At 34.3% G+C, this 17526-nt stretch overlaps 1 protein-coding gene across 1 annotated transcript in view; it reads left to right on the plus strand.

The window, feature by feature from the left end:
- Positions 1-6584, plus strand: part of LOC136038013 (MIP18 family protein galla-1-like) — a 33899-nt gene extending 27315 nt beyond the window's left edge. Inside the window, exons 4-5 of the mRNA XM_065720938.1 lie at positions 1622-1805; positions 5518-6584. Of these exons, the coding sequence (XP_065577010.1) occupies positions 1622-1805; positions 5518-5615 (282 nt within the window). The 3' untranslated portion in view covers positions 5616-6584. The remainder of the gene's footprint in view (positions 1-1621; positions 1806-5517) is intronic.
- Positions 6585-17526: the final 10942 nt, after the last annotated feature.

The following is a 17526-nucleotide window of genomic DNA, read 5'->3' on the forward strand; positions in this document are numbered from 1 at the left end:
TTATTTTAGAAAGCCTTATTTGATTATATAATTGACGAATCAGAAATCAAACCCAAATGACGACTCTGGTCCCGTATCCCCTATGTATGTGTGTGTCCGTTTGTGTACGCGTGTGCGTATTTATTAAAGCCACATACAAAACAAAAACAATAATAAATTTGAAGGAAAAGCTTTCTATACCAGTTTATATACAAGCCTGTCCAGACCATTGAAATAAAATTGTCTATTGCCGAAGATTATTCAGAGATTTAAGTTTAAGGATCCTCAGTAACTGCTTATCATTATCACTCGAGTAAACCTTCCCTTATGTTCATTATAATAAATGAATCTGTCAAAAATCTGACACTTGATATTTCAATGATTGGGCCATGGAAATAGTTAAAAACGGTCTGAGTTAGATAGAATCTTGTGGAAAACATCTGGCACTAATAATGCCAAAAAATAACCAGTGTGCTTACCAATTTGAGGATGGTAACTTGGAAATCCTTCAGGTTTACCATTGAAGAGTAACTCAGTTATAAATTTAATCAAAACGAGAATTAAGTAACTCTAATGGTACTCTCTCTTTCTGTTTATTTGTGCAAATTTGTCTCGCGTGTTTTGATGCGCTTAACTTCTGTAATGAGCAGCACCAAGATGGCAGCACCAAGCTTTACAGTTTCTTGTTAAAACGATAATCAAAATGTTACTTTATGAATTTACAGACGTCAAATTGAGTGAAACTCTAAACAGTATATTTGTTTTTTTCAAATGAAACCCGTTTTTAACAAGCAGCTGGCACTGGTAACAGAGTTGAAGGTAGTTATTTAACCATAGTCATGTGCTAATGGCCTCTTAGATACGGGTGCAGTATTTTGACCTTTGGACTTAGTGCTATTGGTTATATTGAGATAATACGTCTTTCCCATAGTTTCAACTTTGAATTTACAAAAAAGAAGAAATAAATAACAATGGGAAAAACAAGTATGAACGGAATGATTAAAACTGTTGTCATCTTATTAGAAAATGACTCGTTTCCTATTTCAGTTCTATGTTTTCAGAGTATGTTAACATTCCAACTAAAGTTTGATATTCCTGATTGACATAGGTTTGTTTCGTAGAGGTAAACAAACAAAACTCCACCCCCTAGAAAAGATACATTTAAAAGGGGGCCTTTAGGGGATCTTTGGAGCTGAAGACACTAAAGGAAATGACTGAACTGTGGAGTTTCCTAATCGATATCTTTAATTTTGCCTATGGAAATATTAGAAATTTTTAGTCTTTGTGATGCCCCAAGGTAATTGTGTTTGTCCTTTACATACCAACTTTTATTGCTTAATTCCCAAACTGTGATATTTGTTTCTCAAAATTTATCCACACCCTCTGCAACCTTACCACTTTTGTCATTTACTTTTATTATAACATCAAAATAGTTCATAGTTTATGCTCTTGAGGATAGTTTGAATTTTCATAAAGGTGAGGAGGGTGGAGGGGGTGCTGTTTTAATAAAATAAACTTGTTTTTGGCCTGACTGCCCATTCTTGCTTTTTCAAAACTTTCTTTGACTGGGTTGTCGGTAGAGCCGTATGGGGGAAACGACCGCCACCATGTGTCCTGATATGATAACATAATCAAATTTTAGGTTGAGTATTGTCAAGAGATGGAATGCTATCAGATAACAGTGACGTTTCTACCAACTGTACCTCACTGCTCTTTGGCAAGCTTAATAGGATTGTGTATAAGAACTCAAATAAGGAAGTCTATTGATGAAAAATACAAGTTGAAAATAATTGTTAAAAAAGGCTCACATGCAAGTGAAAAAGAAGGTAATATGGTTCAAGAATATTTTTTTCTATTAGAGAATGCCTATTTATGCACAATATTTGGTATATGCATAGCATACTTACCTCTTATCTAAACAGAAAACAATCTTGTTTTCTGTTTGTGATAGTTCCATTTTCCTTATTACAAGTTTTCAATAAGCAGTGGTGATCAATTATAATTCCCAAATATTTCTCCCGTCTCTTGACTAATATTGGCAACCACACATTTTTAAAGTAAAAAAAAAAGCTTTTCGATTCATTTTTTTCGTGAATACTACCGCTTTTCTCTTCTCAAGAGCAAAACGTATATTATGTATTTGTGGCCATATCTAAATTGCATTCAGCATTTTATTTCCTAATTCAAACAGAGTTTTCATATATCTGCCTCGTAGGAGAGACAATAGATCATTAGCGTATTGCCTGAGTGTACCCAGAAGGCCGATATACTAGACTCAAAAGACTATTCATGGCAAGGTTCCACACATACGAAGAACTAACTCCTTCTTAGGGGCAGCCTTTCAGAATACCCCTTGTTTTTTTTATCCCCTTTAGTTCCATGACCACTGGCCGGTTTCTGAGCGTGTGGGATATCCACTTTTGCATAGTTAGTCTATTTTCCCTTCTTCCATGGATTTTTCTATGGATTCAAAGTAACGTTGTCAAACTTCTATGTTTAGAAATATTCCTAAGATGTATTCTTTTATTCCCAATGATTGTTCTATGCGCCATATTAGATAGTACATAGACATCTATGTGGAGCATCCGGTTCTAAAACTCGTTTGGTTTTTGGGTATTAGATTTTTGGTCTCAGGATTGCTTATGAGGTACCAATGAATTTGCAGTTTCATCACTTCCAGCTGAAAGGATGTTAATGTAACCTACCTACGTGATTTGGGATTTAAATAATCTTCTTCCCCAGGATTAGGTACAAAACATCTCTTGCTTTTAGCCATATCTTAGGAATATGTTCTAAGTGAGGCTTCTCTTAGCAATCGTAAAGAAATGGAATTCTATCCTATGCCATTCTTTTTGGAGCATAAATGGATAAATTCGAGCACCATCTAGAACTCTAAACCGTAGAAAATCATCCACAGCCTTCTTGTCCCAGTAAACCCTTAAAACATTGGCACCAGCCTATCTACCACATAAAAAATTGTATTAGAAGCTAGTTTAGGAATAACTACTGGGTCATTTATATGTAAACAAGTTTGCGGTTCGGGGTTTCCTCCAGGCCTATTCTGAGGGTGCTATTTTCCTTCTTGACACTCTCTAAGTGTGCCCGGTTGTCCTTTTTTATAACCTTTACTAGTTTGATACTAGCTTCTTTTGACTCTATGCTGTCACAGAAATTCCTTCTTGAGATCCTCTATTCTCTCCTTCTATAATAAGGTTTAGTAGTTCCCAATATATGCCTCAATCTCCTGGATAATTTGTCCGAATTGCAATTCTCAGTAGCCTCCGTGTCATGTTTCTCCTTTGGCTTAATTTTGAAGCACAACGACTATTTTTTGCTACCTGTCTTCAACTGCTGTGATGGTATTGACTAAATGAAAGCACGTTTCATGTTTTCTGTAATTCTTTCTGCCTCCCTATTCAGATCCTCTTCGGTTTCACCTGGATAATAAATTAAATGATTAAGGTTTTTAGCCAGTACTTCATTGTAAGTTAGCAATTTTTTTTATGTCACTTTTTACCTTTTTTAGCTTTCGGGACATATTGACAGTAAAGCTTATAATTTCAATGGTGTAAAAACGGCTGGTGATCACTCACACGCCATTCTTGAACCAAACTGCTATGTTGGAAGAGATTAAACCTGGCGCCTCTTTCCATCTTTTATTATGAAAATGGGTATTGGTACCCGGTTACACCAGGCATGGGTCTCTCGAGCCAGGTGATCCAAAAGATCATGTCCCCTCTCGTTTGGGTTCGAACCTCCCCATAGCGTGTGATGCGCGCTGGTATCACGTGATAATACTATAAGGATTTTTTCATTTCTTCAAAATTCAACCAGTTCCTTTGACTTCACTGATGGTTTCCTATCATCTTGGGGTATATAGACCGAGCTAAATATATTAAAATCCGTCTATATTTTTAATCATCATGACTACAACATCTCTAGAAAATTAATTGGATAATTTCCAAGCGTCTGATCTTTCGGAGTGCTAAATGCACGCTGTAGGAGCAATACTTACCTTGTAATGTGTATGGAGTTCAACGGGTTTGACCTTCTCCATCTCTTGATTTGCAACGGTGCAGAGCTTCTGCACCAACACTATAGATGTCCCAACAGCCCCGTAAAGTTATATGAAGCAGCCTGGCAATCATGCAAATTGATCTGCCAGTAATTTAGTATCTTTGCCTCCTTTGCTGGCATTGAGAAAACACTTAAAAGTTGTGAAGAAGGTCCGCCTCTTCTCCCATTATGAGGGGAGGGGTAGCGGTATCGCCGGATGTTTCTGGTGTCCTCTTATAAAGCGATTTGGGAAGCATATCTCCCCTCTTACCATTTGGGAAATCATGCATAATATTATACTTGTTCTGGGAGATGAGTATAACCCTTATTTGTGGATAGGTAAAACATGGTCCACTACTCTCAGGGGTACCACGTGAAGGTTGCTGTCACTGCCCCAAGTAATAATTTTACAACATGTTAATTAGTTTTCAGAATTTGCTTTGTTTCGTGCATAAAGCCTAAAGGCAAGTGAGTATATATCACTATAGAGATTGCGAACAGTTATTTTTCAATTCAAAGCTGACGAATCTTATATGTAGTTTAATTATTGTGCCCTGTTTTATCTCACAGCTCGGAGATCGAGTTGAAACTTTCAGGAAGTTTTTTCGGAGGAGGAAGAGGTCTCAAATCTCATGAGGAAACCATTTCTTCTCTGGTCGTCACAAAAGAATGTATGATACAGGTTTATTTTCTTCCTTTATTTTATGCATGTTGTCTGACGAGCTCTTTGGTTTGGATATATACATATAAGAATTAAACCGCAACCATATCAAGGTGGAATGTTGAACTAAAATCTTCTCAAACTAGTCCAACTCTTCCCAAATTTCCAGATGGTCGTCTAGAACAGTGATTCTGACCTTTCTTTTGTCTAGCCCAATCTTTAACTATGTATGTACCGTCAATACTTTTTTGGCAATAAAATATGATGACAGTGTGCATTTGGGTAACCGTTTAGGCTAGAAGAACTATGATAGTAGTATGTCTCCCATACTGAAAAGTTTTTAATTGTTTTTAACGCAAGTCCAAGAGTTATAAGCGTAAGGTTAAAAAAATAGGCTTTTCATAATAAAGTTGATTCAAGTTGTTGAATAGTTTCGGATTTTTTTTATCATTTTTGTTTCTTTAAGCATAGTTATATTTATTGCAAGATAATTGTCCCTCGGAGACTATTCTGTTAAATATTTTGTTATTATTATTTTTTTCTGAGTTAAAGTTAAATATAAGATGCTGGTATTAAACGTAAAAACGCATTTTCGTCAAATTCTTGGGAGAACTACCATCCAGTTGCACTGAAATTACCCCAAAGTCCCTTGCATTTAATATCCTTTTTCTCTTTACCCTGCAGAAGTTCTAAAGGACTTTTTTTGTCAAAGTGAGGTCACAACCCTCCGTATTAAACTAGAAACGCCAAATTAACTGGTCAAATGCCATTTTGTGTCTTTCTTTTCTAATAATTTATATTGTATTACCTTTTTGTTTCAGTAAACAAGCAGATAAACGACAAAGAGAGGGTCAGTGCTGCGATGGAAAATCCTAATTTGAAAGAAATGGTGGAAGCGTGCATCAGTGGAGAAAGTTGAAGTTGTCTACATCCTAGTCATTCTATTTATTTGATATGTATATATTGACAAAGCTTAGGAGGTATTTGAGGCACCAGGAATCGGGATCATCATGTCTATTATGTTTGCTGTGGATTTGCTTTGGTAACATGTGATTATAAGACTTCGCAAGATGACTTTTTGGTGAAAGATTATTTTGGTGTTCATGGAGGGGATAGGGTCCTTGTAGTCTTTTAAAGAAAACTCGTGTAACCTGTGGGAGTATATGGTTAATTTTAGTTAGTAAATGGTTTTCAGTTAGATAGGGCAGAAATAGCGTTATTGAGTTAAGCGTTTCTTAAAGCCCAACCTCAAAGATAAAGACTAGGAGAAGTTGGTGTTAAAATGGCACTATCTCTGAGGCCTCTCAGTCATGCCATCAAAACTATGGCAGGCTATGTTGGCATATCCCACCCTCAAATGACATCCCTGGATAATCCGTTTAAAAAAAAAAATAATAATAAAAAAAAGGTACGTTTGTGCAGTCACAGCCTGTTGATGAAAAAATAACTGAGATAAGATCGTAGGGAGGTAGTCGTAGGTCGGAGGTAGTCGTTCATTTATGGGACACCACCGAATTCTATTATGTGCAGCTATGGCTTTAAATTTATTAGTAGCTCTAGATTAATTTGTAATTAATAACAGTTTAAACTTAAAATGATGAATTCTTATATTTTCATTATTAGTAGCACTAAATTAATTTATAATTAATGATAGTTTTGACATAAAACAATGATGAAATAAAAAAATTTAATTTAATTTTTACCACTGTATAGCAAAAGCATTGGAGTATCGCAAATAATATAATCAACATAAAAAAATAAAAAACAGGCTATTCCTATAACAAAAACGAAAGAACAAAAATGTGTAGTCAAACCAAACAAGCACACAAGAGGATGAAAAGGGCTGATCCTGGATCTTCGGGAAAAAAAATCTCATGTAATGTTACCATCCTGCTAGACGAAACATTTGAATGCTCTTACTGCTCATTTATGAAAGAGACAGATAGAAAAGATGCTTAGTACAATAACAAAAGTACGGTACTTAAAAAAAAAAATTATTATTGAAAGTACATAGCCGGAAGAGACTCTCCAAAAAAATGGGTTACAAAATATTAAGTTAAGTCTAGCCTTACGAGTCTTACTCCTTAAAGTCAAGTCTTACGAGAATATCGGCCATTGCTGTGGCACAGTTTTAGAATATCATGCTTTAAGATCAAAGACCAAGCCGACTCAACGTAGCAACTAACTTAATTGAAGACAAAACATGATTCAGGTCACTTTGGTGTTTTGCATTAAAAGAAAATATTCACACTTATCTGTATTAAGAACAAGGTTAATTTCTTTGAATGGTTAATCAGTAGCAGGTCAGCTGTAAATGCAATAAGCGATAAATTTGATAGTAGCTATGCTACCGAAAAAGATGACCCCTTTTCAGATTCAAACTTTGGGATTTGCATGCCAAAAATGAAGTCTATATACAATAGAAATATTCATGCCAAGCTGGGTATATAATGCCTTGACTAGTTGTGACAGGGTCAAAACACTTGAAAACATTCAACGAAAACAAATTCACTCCAGAGTTTCCTTTTTTTTGTTCGGATCAATGAAAAGGTAAGAACTCGTTGAACGTGCGGGCTAACACATAAGATATAAAACGAATTTAATTTGATAGATAATTTACTTTAGGAAAAATTTTGGGAGACAAAGGACACTTAAAGCTTCTCTCAACAAGCAAACTAAATTAGAAACGACGAGGACTATTTTTTACAGCAAGAAGGGGGAAGGCTTATGTTTGAGGGTTTGGGAAAGAGCTTAGAATTGAAATTCGATAATTCTTTTATGTTAAGCCTGCTTTTTACTGGCAATAATTTATTGCTTGACAGGGAAAATACTATATAAAATTTAAAATTTTAGCAAATGCTTTGCAAAGGTCAATAGAAGACCCGTTTAAAAATAGATAATTGTCAATTTTTTATCTTTTGATCTTTAAGATAATTAAAAAGCTTTTCCGTAGTATAATAAATTTTTTTCTTTTTAATCACCTATAGTATCAAATTGCTTATATGATTGAGAAATTATTTTATAATTTCCTGATACTTCAAGACGTTAAGTATTATAGGAAAATCTTTTTTAAAAATATTTTGGTTGAAAAGATAAGGTTCTTATCTGTTGTATTTCCATTTTTGCTATCAGTAATATTGCACAATGTTATTCTAAATTATAAAATGTATACAATAACACTTTCATTTTTTTTTTCTTTTTTTAAACCGGAAGATTTGAAGTAAATACAGAAAAGCTAATAAAACTGCGTTTTTTAAGTTTTTAACTAAGAAAAAATAAAGCATCTTAAAGCTACTTTCATCAATTACTCAGTAAAAGGAGACACCTCTATTTAACTAAGAAAAAATATAATTTTAACTAAGAAAAAATAAAGCATCTTAAAGCTACTTTCATCAATTACTCAGTAAAAGGAGACACCTCTATTTAACTAAGAAAAAATATAATTTTAACTAAGAAAAAACAAAGCATCTTAAAGCTACTTTCATCAATTACTCAGTAAAAGGAGACACCTCTATTTAACTAAGAAAAAATATAATTTTAACTAAGAAAAAATAAAGCATCTTAAAGCTACTTTCATCAATTACTCAGTAAAAGGAGACACCTCTATTTAACTAAGAAAAAATATAATTTTAACTAAGAAAAAACAAAGCATCTTAAAGCTACTTTCATCAATTACTCAGTAAAAGGAGACACCTCTATTTAACTAAGAAAAAATAAAGCATCTTAAAGCTACTTTCATCAATTACTCAGTAAAAGGAGACACCTCTATTTAACTAAGAAAAAATATAATTTTAACTAAGAAAAAACAAAGCATCTTAAAGCTACTTTCATCAATTACTCAGTAAAAGGAGACACCTCTATTTAACTAAGAAAAAATATAATTTTAACTAAGAAAAAATAAAGCATCTTAAAGCTACTTTCATCAATTACTCAGTAAAAGGAGACACCTCTATTTAACTAAGAAAAAATATAATTTTAACTAAGAAAAAATAAAGCATCTTAAAGCTACTTTCATCAATTACTCAGTAAAAGGAGACACCTCTATTTAACTAAGAAAAAATATAATTTTAACTAAGAAAAAACAAAGCATCTTAAAGCTACTTTCATCAATTACTCAGTAAAAGGAGACACCTCTATTTAACTAAGAAAAAATATAATTTTAACTAAGAAAAAATAAAGCATCTTAAAGCTACTTTCATCAATTACTCAGTAAAAGGAGACACCTCTATTTAACTAAGAAAAAATATAATTTTAACTAAGAAAAAATAAAGCATCTTAAAGCTACTTTCATCAATTACTCAGTAAAAGGAGACATCTCTATTCATCTAGTAAGTATCATTACAAAAAATGTTGGTCGTGATAATGGACTTGTGAGACGTCTTAGATAGAAGAATTAACTAAAGACCATATACACACAAGCCCTATAACCTTATAAAAAGGGAAACTATTTCTTTTATTTCCTAATACAAAGGAAAAAATCTTATTATTCAACAAGTAATAATTAATGACAGAAATTATGTACTTTAACTAACAGTGCTTAATGGTAATTAACAAATTACAAAGTGATGAGGGACCAGTTGTGCCAAGGTAACACTGTAGCTAGACATCGTGACTGGTCCTGCCTAAGATCAAGCATAAAATGAATTCATCAGTCATGATTGGCCCGATTGTCAAAACAGTCTGATTAGGCTATTAAGTTGAACCAGGAAAATACAAGTATTCTGTAACATGCCAAGAGGACAAGATCAGGGTTGCTGTAGCCATTACTGGCATGTACGCAGGGAGGGCCTTCGGGCCCGCCCCCCGAAATTTTGTGAAATGTTTAATGTCCCCATGGTTTCTTGGGATTTCTGGCAAAAATAGGACATTTATTAAGAATCTAGATACATATGTGAAGCCTTTTTGGGGGGATTTTACAGCATGCAATTATTCGGTCAAGTCACTGTCCAATTATTAATCCATTTTCTGTGTAACTTTTTACCCTCTTTGAAGTAATTAGCAATTGTACTGTTATATTTGTAAAGAGAGTTTGCCCTCCACAGCAAAATAGAATTATCCTTGATGTTAGGGCGTTTATCCCCCCCCCCTTTTTCAGTATAAAAAGTACAGCTTTTAATGGATCAATTTTGGAAAGTATTATTTTTCATTAAAATCTACGTTTTTGCAATAGAAGAACTACCCCCCGCAGCACCCATATTGCACTGTTAACCCTAAAATTTCTCTTTCAATGGGATATAATAGATTAATCAGTGGTTCTAAATCGCTATGAACATAACCTGAGCCTAAAACGAACTTTTGAGGCTTCAGTCTTCTTTCCCCCATCCGCTACAATACTACAGATTAAAGTTAATCTGTATTTTCCTATATATGTGCTTTTTGCTTTACTAAATAAAAAAGTGCTACTTTATATCTGCTGTTTCGAAGGTTTTGGCCCCAACCCTCCGAAAAAAAATTCCTGCGTACGTGCCTGCTTCTAGCATAGTACATAGAACGACAATTTTTGATAAAAGTACACTAATCAAGTATTTTATGACTGACTAAAGAGGAAAAAAACACACCATCAGATTTAATATATCAGAGTATCCTATCGTAGACTTTTCAAGTTTGTTTAAGTTGTTTAAAAATGTGGAATTTTGTTTTGTTTTTTTTTGCCAGAAAAAAACATGGATGCGTGTTTTTATTGTATTTTTTCAGGTGTGATTGTATTGAACCAAACCAAAACTTCTAAAATTTGGGAGAAGGCATTCCTTATCATGAGTGGTTTGAGCATTAAAGGTTCATGTTTGACAGTTGATAGCCTCATGGGAATTAATGTATTGCTGGTTAGGTACTAACAATTTCCTATGCTAATCTGCATTTTACCTAATGTTATCGTGGCCGATAATCGTAGCTGAAAAAGCGCTGGCTCGTAGAAAACCCCTTACCAAAGGACTCAAGTCAATAAAGACTAAAAATGCTAATAAAGCCTTATAAGGCTTATGGGGATTTTCCTAATTGTCTTTAATTTATTCAATTATATGCTACAACCCTGTTTAATTTGGTAAAAACTTGATGATAATTTTATAATACTGATTGCAAAATATGCCACTGTCAATGGATTGTTACTTCAACTGACATCAGCTGCTGTAATTCGTTACGCAAATCAATTTGTCAATAAAATCTAGACAATTGTGCCTTGTGACAGCCTAGTGTGCCGCTCTCCTGAAAGTGGTCATGTTCGATCCCTACTGGCGCAAGGAAAATTCCCGCATTAAGATTGTGACGATAATTTTTTTATTTTTGCAACGAATTTTCGTAAACTTCGAAAGAGCAATTTAAAGCAGTAACCATAAAATATTATTAGGAACGTAGTCGTATAAGAATCGAGCGATTTCTTCTTTGAGACTTTTTTTTAAAATGCTGCCAAACATTTTTGGTATAGCCGAAAACTTGATAAGTAACCGAAACTGAAATAAACAGTGTTAATAACAATGAATATTTTGACGAATCAAATTTTGATAGTTATTTAAAATATATAAAATTCATCAAGTTTAATAAAAAATATATAATAAGTTATTTAAACCCTGTGTAACGAAAATTCTGATGAGTGGAGTAAAGAGGAGAGAAAAAAAAGAATGTGGCCCACCAAGAGCTGCGCACCTGAAGAAAAATTACCGATTTTCAAAGAGGGAAGAAACTTCACTAAAAGGCAACGGATTTTAACAAGAATCACATGATCGGGTTCAGCATATTCGAGAGCCCTGTTGTAGAAGTTTCAAGCTCTCATCTGCAAAAAAGGGGGAATTTCGCATTTTTTTGAAAAACGAAAGATCACGGAGGAGGGTTCATTTATTTTTGTTACTCTTTAAAGTTTGCTTGTTTCCCTAAGGGGTCTTTGTATCGAACCAATGGTCCTAGAACATCGGGAAAGGGCTCATTTGAAAGGAAATTAAAATTCATTGTGACCAAATAGATTGGAGGGCAACTAGCCCCCTTTTTTCCGTCTTATTCAAATCTTGAGATATGCATTTTGTTCAGCATCGTTGAAAGACCCAAAATTTGTGCCTTTGGAGATAACATAACTCTTTAGTCACTCTTTAGTCGAGGAATTCCGGAATGAGCAGGGTTTTAATTGAAACAAGAGTAGCATAGAGTATTCTATTCTTACTGCCAAAAAAAACATGGCAATGTAAGAGCAGTATAAAGGCACGCATGCATACAGGAAGGTGGCGATTTCCTAAGAAAACTGTGGAAAACGGCTTCAGAGCAGTGAAACACGCTGGTTGAAAAAAAAAAGAAGAAGTCGGGCTCAAAGAGAAATAATCTTTTTTCAAATTAGAGTCTTGCAAAAAGGCTCAAATTTTGAATCCGGTATTTCACATGTATTTTCTCTGAGCTTTTGATGACATTCCTGAACAACATGCTCAGAAAATTATGATAGAACATAAGTTTCTCAGCCAAACTCCTCACAAGCGATAACCCATATACAACGGATTTTCTCTTCTTATACGAATTTTTTGTTACAAAAAGAACGTGAATTGACTGCTTTGTAGTAGCGAACACGGTGGATGAAAAATCAACGCCATCTATGTTTTTGCTCATGGCGTCATTCTTCCTCCAGAATTTGTACCGGATCACACTATAGTCATGTGCAATTTTTATGACCAACTAATCAGAATGAAGATTTAAGGCAGATCAATTTAAATAGATAAGATATTTGGAACATCAGTTGTTCTATCTGTGTGATGAACCTGACAAAATACATCCACATAGTATTTTTAATTAGGAAGAAATTAGTGTTGATTCAGACGTTTTAAACCAAATTGCCACTTAAATTTTCAACTTCAGTAGCCTCAGTTCGAAGCTAAAATTGACCACAAATGCTGTTCATTCATAATTCCTTGGCTTCTTTGAATGATTAAATAAATGGAAAACAATTTTTTTAACTGAAAGTACGGAGCGACATTAAAACTCAAAACGAACATAAATTATTCCGTGTATGAAAGGGGCTGTCCACTCCTCAACGCCACGCTTTTATCGAATATAAGTTAGCATTATCCACTTTACAAATTCCCTCTCTTCAAGAGCGTCGTCTCAGTTTGATTCTTGAATTTGGCCAATATCTTCTCAGAAGTGATAAATACAGATCGATACTACCACCAGTTTTAGTGAAACATCGAAGTACTAGGTTGAAGAAATTTGACAGATTAGCAGCACCTCCTTCACGCACAAATCGTTTTTCCAACTCATTCATCCCTTTCTTTGTATCAAAGTATAACAATTGTTGATTTTAAACTATTTGTCTTCTGATTTTTTTTTTGTCGTTTGATTTAATCCTTTTTTCTTTTTTGTAAGCACAAGCGCCATTTAGTTTTATGACTACGAGAGATTGTGCAAATAAAACCTATTCCTATTCCTTAATTTCAGTTGAAAACACTTGTTTTTTATTTAATTGCTGATCTTTAAAAATAATATCGAGAAATCCAGCTCCCCCTCCATGGACAATTTCCTTCCTCCCTCGAAATATTTCTCCGTGGGAAGATTCTCCCACGTAACTTAAATTGGTGACATTTGCGGAACTAATTTTGTAAGGCATAGTAACAGAACAACCAAAAAGGTCAAAACTATTTTCATGAAAAAGAGTCACAAAGTTGAGCTACTCTCAAATTACTGAAAAGAATGAGAGAAAAGATCTTTAAAAGACATACAATACTTTATGTTCGTTTTAAGTTTTATTCCTTACTTTCAGTTGGAAAAAAACTTCTTTTTTTGTTTAATAACAATCACAAGCCGAAGACTTACAATAACTTTGGTTTATTATTACATCAAAATCATAGTTATGAAGCTGCTTTAGATAAAATTGAATGCTAAGATTGGCCGGAAAATAACACAAACAAATTATTGCTTATATCGGCCATTATTAAACAAAAGTTTAGCGTAAAGAGCGAGGTATTGACGAGGAGGAAAGCTTCCTCATATGCGTAATATAAAGGGGTTCTCCCCATCGTCAATACATCGTCCTTTACGCTAAACTTTGAATTTTGTACCAATTCTTTAAGAATGACCCCTGAATCACAAGGCCATTTAATAAGAATGAACAGCTCTTTTGAAATTACTAAAAATGCTTTAGCGTAAACAGCGATGGATTTACGAGGGGATGAACCCCCTCATATACGTAACAATTTCGGTTCGTTTTTAGTTTGAATGTATCTCATTATTCTCGGTTGGAATTTTTTTTTTCAATTTAATTTTTAATCCTTTTTTAAATAATGCTGGGGTATCCAGCACCCCCTTCACAGAAATTACCTTCCCCATGCAAAATTCCTCCATGGAAAAATCCTCACATGTAACTAAATACCCGACCCCCCAGAAAAAATCCCCCCCTGAAAACGTCTGTATACTTACCAATAACCAATACTATATGTAAACAATAGGCAAATTTCATAACTTATAGCCCTTCCCCTCGGGACTGTGGGGGATTAAGTCGTCCTCAAAGACATAGTTATTATATATTTTGACTATGCTGAACAAAATGGCTGTCTAAATGGGAGGGGCCTAGGTACCTCCCAATTTTATTGGTCACTTGCCCTCTCACGAAATTCTAGGACCACTGGGTCAATACGATCACCCCTGGGAGAAAAAAACACGCAATCATGATCTTCCTTCTGGCAAAAAAAAAATATACAAAATTCCACATTCTTGTAGATAGGAGCTTGAACCTCTACAGTAACCTCTACAGGTTCTCTGATACGCTGAATCTGATGGTGTGCGATTTTCATTAAGATTATAAGACTTTTAGGGGGGTTTCTCCCTTTTTTCGAAAACAAAGTAAATATTCTCCGACTCGTAACTTTTGATGAGTAGGACTAAACTTGATGAAACTTATATATTTAAAATCAGCATAAAAATCCGATTGTTTTAATGTATCAATTGGTATCAAAATTTCGTTTTTAGAGTTTCGGTTACTATTGAGGCTGGTCGCTCCTTACTTAAGTTGGTTACTAAGAGCTGTTGGAACAGGGAAGACTATAGTGTGTTTAAAACATTGCAGTCAAGATGGGTGATGCTCTTCATGACTGTAAGTGCAAGAGAAGCATGGCGCCTCCTACCCACGGTCGCCATTTATTCTTTGTTACTGCACTGCTTGACCTGGTGTATAAGCAGAGGAAATGACAACCCTACTTAAATATTTCAGCGCTCTAAGTACCACTACATCAATGGCTTCAATTTTTTTTAGGGGGGGGGGGCTAAATTTTCGTCCTCCCCCTAGATTTCAAGAATGCTTTTTTCTGGTATTTCCATTGAAAAATGGAAAACAATCAATTCCTACCCCTACCCCCCCCTATACATTTCAATATTGATTTTGCTTCCCCTAGATCTTCGTGAATTGACGCCACTGTGGTGGGTACTGACTTCGGTCCTTTTTGAGGATTACCATCCTGTCGTTGAGAATAAGTATGAGGTGCCTTAGCATTACTTAATTGCTTACGCAACTGATATATACAACAGAACAAAATTATCACAAATCGCCATTAAAAATTACAAGATGAGCAATCACAAATCGCCATTAAAAATTACAAGATGAGCAATCAAAAATCGCCATTAAAAATTACAAGATGAGCAATCACAAATCGCCATTAAAAATTACAAGATGAGCAACCATGCCTCGCGACATTCTCATGCAATTGTTTCTACAATATAAACCGATAAAGTTGTTTTGTAAAGATTTTGTCATCACTTAAGTGAATTATACGTGAGACATTCTTTAGCGTATATTGAGTAAAGAAACATCAAGATACCAAAAATATGTTTAGATACAAATTTTATAATCAGACGCCTATAATATGCCTATCCTGTCGTTTTGTTTCCGAAAAGCTCTGAAGCAGGCTTTTTCTCCTAACCCAGTGGATAGGGTACGTTCACGGGGAGAGAAAAGGAGAATGATAGCAAACGCTTTTCAAACATAAACTTTAAATGATTAAGGCTTCAGTATGCGGCTCTTTCACCCTTTGGCTCAGTTGGAATCTAAGAAGTAGTTTTGGGAGGGATCATCCTCATTTTGGCTGAGTATTTTCATCACTCCATCGTAAACAGTAAATCCAAAGGTACTTGTCTGTTAAAGAGATTATTCTTAAGAATTAGGCTGTCTGAGATATGACAAAACCGGTTTGAATCGGTTATGATTTGCTTATTTTGAGTGAGAAAACAACGATGTATGAAATATATAATGTAAAGTTATATATTTTAATTAAATATTTAATTTTTAAACGTGGTTAGGGGTTAAGTTAGGTTGGGCTAGGCATTTAATATAATGTGTTTTTTGTGGCCTGTTTTCCATAATTCTTTGTTATAATATTCACAATTTTGTTTTGAAAGTATTATATTATCATCAAGTTTGGATATATCAAACACTGGCATGTACGCAGGGGAGAGGCCTTCGGGCCCGCCTCCCCCCCGAAATTATGTGAAATGTTTAATTTCCCCATGGTTTCTTGGGATTTCTGGCAAAAGTAGGACATTTATTAAGAATCTAGATGCATTTGTGAAGCCTTTTTTGGGGGATTTTACAGCATGCAATTATCCGGTCAAGTCACTGCCCAATTACTAACCCATTTTCTGTCAACTTTTTACCGTCTTTGAAGTAATTAGTAATTGTACTGTTATTTTTTTTTGTTGGGAGAGTTTGCTTTCCACAGCAAAATAGAATTATTCTTGATATTAGGGCGTTTATCCCACCTTTTCAGGATAAAGTACAGCTTTTAATGGATCAATTTTGGAAACTATCATTTTTTATTAAAATCTACGTTTTCGCAATAGAAGAACTACCCGCCACAGCACCCATATTGCACTGTTATAACCTGAACACATGCACTGTTATAACCTATGAACATAACCTGAGCCTAAAACGTACTTTTGAGGCTTCAGTCTTCTTCCCCCCATCCGCTACAATGCTACAGATTAAAGTTAGTCTGTATTTTCCGATATACGTGCTTTTTGCATTGCTAAACTAAAAAAGTGCTACTTTATATGTGCTGTTTCGAAGATTTCCCCCCCCCCCGAAAAAAAATTTCTGCGTACGTGCCTGAGCCAGTATATTTGTGCTGTTTATGAGAGCCCATATTTTTTGTCAAAATAGTGACTTATGCGTTCAGCTAAAGGAAGTAAGTAGTACTTTGTTTTAAAGTTTGTAAATTTTGAAATAGGGTAGCTTTTACACGTACCTTTATTCAGTTGTCATTAATCAATTTAGGACCGCATGCACGAAAATTCCTGAAAGCAGTACTTTCTTCTACCTTAAAAGACGTTTTGGCTGCTTCAATAGTAGATTTTGCAAAGGGAAGTGGCAACCCTGAACATTATGGGAGGGCATACATCTTATATATTTAAATGGCAAAAAGATTGAACGGGTTAGCAGGTCTCTCTTGATTTTCTGTCCCATAAAGATAAGAGGGATCAGTTATCGCGTCTTTATTAGTTATATTTTCTTGATGTTCGTGGACGCTCCCAGAAATCTTTCCAATTTGAAAGAACGTTCTCTTAAGATATTTTTTTTTTTCAGAGAATTGGGAATGCTGTGTTTTTAACATGTTTCTTTGAGTCCAGTGTGTGTTCAGTTGTCCTTTTCAAAATTTACTAAATTCATCGGAAAGTACTACTTTCTTTAGATATTATGTTGGTTATCAATGAAAAAAATTATTAGTTTCTACGTTAAGTTTGATTTGGAAGTGTGTAAATTACCATTGTGACATCTTCGCTGTTTATATTCGTTATATATATATATATATATATATATATATATATATATATATATATATAATATATATATATATATATATATATATATATATATA

This window comes from Artemia franciscana, chromosome 17, assembly GCF_032884065.1.
Source record: "Artemia franciscana chromosome 17, ASM3288406v1, whole genome shotgun sequence".
NCBI classification, from domain to species: domain Eukaryota; kingdom Metazoa; phylum Arthropoda; class Branchiopoda; order Anostraca; family Artemiidae; genus Artemia; species Artemia franciscana.